Here is an 8,257-nt window from a genome sequence, read left to right on the forward strand (position 1 = left end):
GTTCTAAAATTTATCCACTCCAACAATTAAATCAGATCAATAAAACTTTTGGTTTCAATTCGACCAATTAATTTGGTCCAATTTTTAAAAAACTAAATTAAGAGAATAAAATAAATTTATAAATAACTTAAAGGACAAAATACAATTTAATAAGAATTAAAAAAATTCAATAGTGATGCAGAGATAAAAACAATATTTAAGTCCAAATATTATATATAAATAAAAAATAAAATAAAATAAATTAAAATATTATATAATAAAAAAAGGGTTTAATGGTGATGCACTGGCAGTATAATTTTTTTTTACACAGTCATCCAATGAGAATATATCATTCTGCCATGTCATCTCAGTAATTTAAAAATAACAGTATGACTTGATAGGATACATAGTCGTGATTGGTTGACAGTGTAAAACATTTTTACATTGTCAGTATATGACCCCTTTTCTCATAAAAAAATAATGTACTTTATAAAATGAAGACAAATTAATTTGTTAACTACACAAGTTTTTGAATAAGATAGTATACATATAAAAAAGGAGAAAAAAAAGATTAAAAAAATGAATTCAGTAAAGAAAAATAAAAGAAATTTGAATGGATGAACAATGAATGTAACAATTGTACACTATAAGTCGGTAACAATTTCTATTCTTCAATGTCATTCATTTGGTTACACGGATAACATTGGTTATTAAAATTGGAAACCAGTTTTTTGTTTTAGTTACAAAATGGATTTGGAGCGGTTTTCATTCAACACAAATTGGATATTTAAAATTGGTGCATTGGATTTTTAAAATTGGTTCTTCTAAACCGGTTTTTTTGCACACCCCTAGATATATTTGTAAAAACTTAAAATAGGGCTATACGGTACGGGACTAGCTCTCATCAGGCACCCGCCCCAGAATACGTCGCCTAGGTATGATCCCCACTCAATAGGTGGCTCGCCTTGAGGGGAAACGTGAATGGTAACATGTACATAGTCCATAACCAAGTGTGAAAGAAGTCATGTCCATAATTCTATAAGTAGGCAGTCAACAGGTTCCCTAGTTAAGGTCGAGCGATTACTACTTCTCAGGATTCCCCAAATCCAGGCCCATATGCCTCTATAAATATCTCATCCTTAAGGTTGAGAGGACAACCAATTATTCACCGAAAATACCCCAAATACAGAGTTTCTCATCCTCGTGAGTTTGCTCTAACCTCACAGAAAACACCTCCAAAATAGGGCTTCTCACCACTGTGTTCCTTTATGATTAGTTTCCAGATTTACCTTTTGCATATGTTGTTTTTCATGTTTGTTTCCATTTGCTCTAGTGTTGTTCAAATACTGTGTACACTAGAGGTTGTTTTAAGTTTTAGGCTAAATTACCTCTAGGGTACTTTAACTTATTTAAATGTAACAACTTGGTCCTTTATGTTATTTTTGCTCCACAATGGTCCTTTAAGTTACCTAACACTATCAACGTTGCCCTTGGTCAAAGGTTCCGTCCCAAAAATGATGATTTGTCACTAACGGTGCTGAGCTGTCCGTTAAGGTATGCTGACTGAATATATCATATTGTTTATTTAATTTGTGAAAAAAAATTCCTACAAATCGTGAACCCTAAGCTTTCTGGGTTTACATTTCCATCTCATTCCCAAAATCGTGAACCCTAATTTTTTTCTCCTCTCCGTCAATGGCCCAATTCGGTAGCAGCGCAACAAATCGTAGAGCTGAGAACTCAATTTCGTTAATATCGAGTGCGTCTCAATCTGGAATTGAACAGTTATGTTTGTGTGGATCCAAAGCAGCGATAAGATCAGTTAAGAAGAAAGGAAGAAACTTGGGGAAGCTATTTTGGGGATGCAGATACTTTAAGGTATGTATGTTGTGATTAGGTTGGATATGATATTTAATTCTTATGTGTCTGAGTTGGGTTTACTCTTGTTGATTTTGTTAACAGAGTGAAGATGATAATCCTGGTTGCAATTTTTTTCTGTGGTATGAAAATCAACATAGTGATGAAGGCAAACAAGAGATACAACACGCTGCATTATCAAGGTGTTCTAAATGTGACGAAAAGGATTTACAACTCAAGATGCTTAGGAGGGATGACAACTACAACAAGGATATCATGAAGAACATTTTGAAGATGATGAAGATGCTATTTTATGTCATAATCTGTTTAGTTTTGATTGTTGTAGTGTTGATTTGTATGTTGTTTAAGGAGTGGTGATCATAGTTAATGTTAATGTTATGGTTGTAACAAGTAGTTTTTGGCCCCTTGATGTAATATTTTATGACAATTGGAGTTTAATGCTATCTTCTTGATCTGTGTTGCATATTCCAGTTTTGATACTGCAATTTACTACTTAGTGCAATGTACAAATGAAGATCTGGTTGTTACAATATAAGTATCAGTAAGACATAGTTGTTACAATTTAAAATCTTAAAGGATCAGTTTGTTACAATTTAAAATCATAAATGATCAGTTTGTTACAATTTAACACATGACTGATATACATTGTTATACAGAAACCAGTTTATAACAATGTTATACACAAACCAGAATTAGATAGTAAATCAATAAATAACCAAAACATTGCATATTCAATCAACCAAAACATTGTCAGGTTACATCATAACAGAATTACATTGTCAGGTTAAACACTTCATAACAGAATTACATAGTAGATAGCTAGTACTTAACTAGATCCCAAAAAGCAGAAAAACCAGGTTACATCAAGGTTACAAAAACTAGATAGCTGAGTACTTAACTAGATAGCTGGTATTAAACACTTCATAACAGAAAAACCAGTCAAAACATTAGATCCCAAAATAATCAAAACATTAGATCCCAAAAAGCACCAAACAAGGTTACATCCTATTTGGATTTTCTTTTATAAGGCATCTTGGGTCTCTGATCTTGGCTCTATTAGTTGCCCATCTATCCATGAGGTACCCTCTGATCTCCTCCATCATTGTTACAATTGGTTTTTGTCTTGGTCCAATAATAACACTATTAAAAGTTTCAGACATATTGTTAACCAACACATCACTTTTTGTTGTATATTTGAATTGTGATTTACTCCAAAATCTAGGAGGAATCTTCAACAAATGCTTATATGCTTCCTCATTAACCTTTCTCATCTCCCTCATTTCCCTTTCCCATGCTTGGGGATAGGTTGACTTTGCTGCCCTCCACATTAATTCCTTCAATTGCTTGCCTGGAAACCTTTTTCTAAAGTTGCTATATAGATGTCTAACACAGAATCTCTGGTCAACTCCAGGCAATAACTCCTCTATTGCAGGTAACAGTCCCTAATCATGTAATGAACAAACAGTGTTACACTTTGAAAGGATTTAATTTGTTACATTTTTAAAAGACAAAGGATTGAATTGTTACAAAGCAAAAAAAGTTAAGACAATAATGTTACCTTCTGCTGATCTGAAATGAAAGTGAATTTCTTACATATTTCTGGTCCTCCCAAGTCTCTAACTAGCAGGTCAAAAAACCATGCCCAAGAATCTTTTGTCTCAGCTTCAACTACAGCCATTGCAATGGGCAACATTTGATCATTGGGGTCTCTCCCAACTGCTGCAAGAATCTGCCCACCATAGTTGCCCTTGAGAAAACATCCATCTATTCCTATTATTGGTCTACAAACTTGGAAACTTTTCTTGCAAGCTTCCAGGCACATATAAAGTCTATGGAAGCTTGGTAGTAATGGCCTGCTAACATATTCTTCTGGTTGTTGTTCAAATTCAGTAGGAATCACATCAGTTGCTTGGACATTGATCTTGATGGTGCTGTTTGGGTTAGATCTCAGTAGCTCATGTGTATAGTCATAAAGTCTTCTATATTGTTCCTTGAAAGACCCTTCAACCATATCTAATGCTGCCTTTCTTGCCCTGTAAGCTTTCATCCTATTCATTCCAGCATTCCATTTTTCATGTACTTTGTCACAAATAGCAGTCAGTTTGACATTGGGGTTAATTCTAACTGTTGAATACAACTTCTTCCCTAGCCAATTTGTATTAAACATCCTAACATTATACTCTCTACTACAAGTGTGATTATCATTTAATGTTCTTAACTGCCAAGTATCCTCATGTGGCAATTTAGAACACAAAGCCACCCATCCACAACCTTCCTTGCAACCCACTCTGACCCTAGTCTTATCATTCTTCAGGTATCTTAAATCCCTACCATTGTGAACAGCATAACTTGACACAGCTTCCTTGAACTCTTCCCTTGTTGAAAACAAGCTTCCTAACACCCACTTATAGTCATTGAACTTCTTAGGAGGAACAAATAATGGATACTTTACCTTCTCACTCTCATCTGAATAATCACTACTCATGTCATCCTCACTTATTAGCTCTTCAGTTTGATAGTCAGAGTCTGACAAACCATGACATACCTGCCTACCTATGCTCCTTTTTTTAAATCCAAAATCAAGAACATCTTCCTCACTTGATGTTTCTACACCATCTGCATTTAATCCTTCATCCACTTGTTTTTTCTTTGGTCTTCCCTTTTTTCCCTTATTTAAGCTTCCTGAACTTGCCTTATTTGGAGTTCCACTACCACTTTTTTTTTCTTTGGTCTTCCATTAGTCCTCTTCCTTTTTTTAGATGTCTCCTCTGGCAGTAGTTCATCAAGAGGTTGATCATTTTGGCCAGCTATGAACCCTTCTCCAACTAACAATTCTCCAAATCCATCATTTAAAATCTCATCAGCTGAGTCATAAAACCCTTCTATTATGTCCCTGTCAGTTACTTCACCTACTTCAGTTTCAGGTTGGGCCTCTTTTGATTCAGGTTGGGCCTCTTTTGATTCAGATTGGGTCTCATATGTTTCAGGTTGGGCCTCTTTTGATTCAGGGTGGGCCTCATTTGTTTCAGGTGGGACCTCAGTTGTTTCAGGTGGGACCTCAGTTGTTTCAGGTAGGACCTCAATTGTTTCAGGTGGGACCTCAGTTGTTTCAGGTGGGACCTCAGTTGTTTCAGGTGGGACCTCAGTTGTTTCAGTTACAACCACTTCTGCTTGGACCTCATTTGTTTCAGGTTGGGCCACTATGTCAGGTTGGGATATAGGGTGAACAATGTATATATCAACTTTTCCATTTGTCTTAGACCAGTTCAGTGCTTCTATAGCACCATAGTCATCTTCTAACGCTTTCAATGTCCCAGCAAAGTCGTACCAAATTTCAAGGACCCCTGGATATCCCATCTCATTAACAACCCCCAAAATCTCAAAGTAACTCCATTTATCACCATCACATTTCCAGTTCGACACTTCCCCTTGTTCATACTTATCACCGGCGAAAAATCCCCCATGATGGAAATCAACATAAAACTCATCCATGTCCAGATTGACCTAAGAACATCAACAACACACACCCAACAACCTAATGAGTATCAAACCCTAACATTGCTAACGTCAACAACACACACACCCAACAACCTAATGAGTATCAAACCCTAACATTGCTATTATCAACGACAGACACACATTCAGCAACAATCAGTTTAGAATATGTGATACATACCTCAGCAATGCTCTTGTGTACGAGCACCTTCGCCTTCAGCTCCGTCGTCTTCTACGAGCACCTTCGCCTTCTGCTTGACCTTCTACTTTCTTCACCTTCTGCGTGACCTTCTAATATCTTCACCTTCCTTCTATTTTAGAAGTCCAACGTAAAAAAATGAATTTTAAACATAAAAGAATAGTGGACACATAGGACTGGACACATCAACAACTTAATGGACACATCATCTTTTTTTAACATGACATTTGACCAAGTCCAACGTTGAGGACGTTAGGTAACTTAAAGGACCATTGTGAAGCAAAAATAACATAAAGGACCAAGTTGTTACATTTAAATAAGTTAAAGGACCCTAGAGGTAATTTAGCCTAAGTTTTAACTAACATTTACGGAATAACTATGCTTGTTTTGTTTTCTTTCCTGAAAGATCAAAAGTGTTGTTCACATTGGGATTGTAATTCAAGTGTCTAGGCAACAGATACATACTGGGTGATTTGGCTGACAACTATGCTGTGCAAAGATCCAGAGGCAGTTTGCTCAATGACTCTCTGTTTGTATAAGTTTATACTATTCTGATAACCTTCGACCCGAGTTCAATTGGAAATAAATGGAATTAAATATCAAGGTTTAAACACCCATTCATTCCAACAATCATCCCCAATTATCTTGCTCTTTTTGACTTCTATCTTTTCTCATCTTGTTGCATCTACAACTGATATCACCTTGCCAGTTACTATGTTCATATTCCATATTTCAGGTGTTGTTGGGTATGAGACACTTCTTTGGATTCTCCTCCTTGAACTATGGAAATGGTATATCATTAACCTATTCCTTTTACTAATCACTTCCTTCCGTTTCTTCAACTGCACCGGTACTTGTATCACTAAGCTCTTTCTCGCTATACATTCAAAAGCTACTCAGCCTCCGAATTTGGAATCACAGGAATCTCTAAGATTTGTAACCTGAAAATGTGAAAAAGTAGATGCTATGTGGTTTGTAGATATATTTTATTTTGTTTATGCTAAATTTTATGTTTAATATGTATTTGTTGTTCACTCAAATAAAACCCTAGGAGATAAAACTGAAAAAAGAATACATTGTATTTTAGTTACAGATGTCAGGTAAATTCTTTGTCTAAACATATGTAATGCAATTCTGTGTTTTACCCCTTTATTAATGAGCATAATGATGTATATGTTTGAATGGTTAATTTATATATGGAAAATCAATGTAAAACTACCTTCTTTTAAATGTTGTCTACTTATGTCTATTTTTATTTTTGAAATTTGAATTTGAGCCTATCTCAACAGAATATGCACCTCATAGAATGATATAGATTATCTTGGCCATATCACATTTACTGCAAGCATATCAAACAGTTAGTTATTATATGGCTATGATTTGTCGTTGCTAAAGCTAATCTCAATAGGGAAAAACACAACTACAATCCAATCTTAGCTTGGGAGTTTATTAGGAAGAGGATGGAGGTGATCACAGATGATCCATAGCAGAAATGTACTTCCAGATTCGTCTTCAGAAGATAAAAAATTTTACGACGATTAGTAACTCTCTTTGATAACACTTGTTGGGAGATTGTCCTTCAAGTGTCCCGGCAACAGATTCAAGTCTGCTCAGTGACACGATTTTCATCAGCTAGGCCCTGCACCTCATGCTTATGTTCCCTGCTGTGATTGCTCTAAGGTTGGTTTTCTAACTTTATCTAAATGTTATTACTGATCACAATGAATTTCATTATTTTAAAAATCATCTTCATTTTTACTGAATTTTATAGTTCATCTGTGTGACCAGTTAGTGTTATTCTTCTAGGGATTCTATGATTATGGGGAAATATCTAGGAGCTCGAATCATGAGGTAGAGAAACACAAACCCCGAATCAAAGAGTGGACGGAAATAGACGGCAGAGGCCAAAAGTGTGGATGGAAAACTTTAGGAGGATCATTCTTTGAAGGAAATCTTTTGAGGGACTAAACGAAATTCACAATATTTAGGAGGACGGCAAACATATTTAACCCATATTTCATTCACTACTACCTTTTTTTTTTCTTTCTACAGAGTGATATTTATTTCCTTTTTTTTTTGCATAATTTATGGTTTGTGTTTGATTTTGTGAGATTCTCATGTTTTTTTTATAGGTCTCAAAGAACAAAAGGAATGTTATATGTAAGAAGAGTATGAGAAGCGGTTCTATAAATACTAAAGAGAATGTGAGTCCTGGTTCACAGGATCAGACCTTAAGCAGCTGTTGTTCAGAAAATGAATCAAATTCTTCTCATGAGCTACGTGGAGGGGCATCTTAAGGTTTGAGTCAGAACGATTATACAACTCTGAATTTAAATGGCAAATCAAGATCTAGTAGAGATATCCTTCTCTTGGCCATGCAATGTGATCGCGAGGAATTAGTTCTTACCATCTTTTCATTATGCATTGTATAGAGGAGAAGAGAAAGAATAAATCAAAGTTTGTGAATCCTATAAAACCTTGTCTTCAATGGAACTAAGGTAACTTTCTTTCTCAATGGCATTCACACTATTGAATAACAGCTGTTTAATATGCTAAAAGCTATTTATCAGCACCATGATTGAGGAAACCATCCAATATGTAAAGTTTTTACAGTTTCAAAGATACGTATTGGGTGATTAGGCTGACAACTATGCTGCACAAAGATCCTTAATGACTCTGTTCGTAGTAGCTAGCCGTCCACCTCAT

At 35.3% G+C, this 8,257-nt stretch overlaps 2 protein-coding genes across 3 annotated transcripts; one reads left to right on the forward strand and one right to left on the reverse strand.

Moving 5' to 3' along the window:
• Positions 1 to 740: 740 nt before the first annotated feature.
• On the forward strand, positions 741 to 2,349 carry LOC131656430 (uncharacterized). Of its 2 annotated transcripts, XR_009300093.1 has the most exons (3): positions 741 to 1,533; positions 1,695 to 1,857; positions 1,942 to 2,349. XR_009300093.1 is itself a non-coding variant. In XM_058926154.1 (2 exons), exons 1-2 carry the CDS (start codon positions 1,675 to 1,677, stop codon positions 2,212 to 2,214), a joined length of 456 nt encoding a protein of 151 aa, XP_058782137.1. In that variant the 5' UTR covers positions 742 to 1,674; the 3' UTR covers positions 2,215 to 2,349. The 2 variants fall into 2 exon arrangements, 1 of the variants encoding a protein (XP_058782137.1); XM_058926154.1 differs by having other exon boundaries at positions 742 to 1,857.
• Positions 2,350 to 2,855: 506 nt separating this feature from the next.
• LOC131658661 (uncharacterized) lies at positions 2,856 to 4,342 on the reverse strand. Its single transcript, XM_058927930.1, has 2 exons — positions 3,416 to 4,342; positions 2,856 to 3,299 (listed from the first exon to the last, which is right to left on the reverse strand). Exons 1-2 carry the CDS (start codon positions 4,340 to 4,342, stop codon positions 2,856 to 2,858), a joined length of 1,371 nt encoding a protein of 456 aa, XP_058783913.1.
• Between the last annotated feature and the right edge of the window lie 3,915 nt (positions 4,343 to 8,257).

The sequence above is a fragment of the Vicia villosa genome, linkage group LG3 (genome assembly GCF_029867415.1).
Source record: "Vicia villosa cultivar HV-30 ecotype Madison, WI linkage group LG3, Vvil1.0, whole genome shotgun sequence".
NCBI classification, from domain to species: Eukaryota; Viridiplantae; Streptophyta; class Magnoliopsida; order Fabales; family Fabaceae; genus Vicia; species Vicia villosa.

Excerpts from the sequence above, each read along its gene's own strand:
- LOC131658661 (XM_058927930.1), bottom strand. The coding sequence starts at position 4,342 with ATGAGTAGTGATTATTCAGATGAGAGTGAGAAGGTAAAGTATCCATTA. Across the intron at positions 3,300-3,415 it reads TCATTTCAGATCAGCAGAAG|GGACTGTTACCTGCAATAGA; the intron begins GTAACATTATTG and ends TTACATGATTAG.
- LOC131656430 (XM_058926154.1), top strand. The coding sequence starts at position 1,675 with ATGGCCCAATTCGGTAGCAGCGCAACAAATCGTAGAGCTGAGAACTCA. Across the intron at positions 1,858-1,941 it reads GGGGATGCAGATACTTTAAG|AGTGAAGATGATAATCCTGG; the intron begins GTATGTATGTTG and ends TTTTGTTAACAG.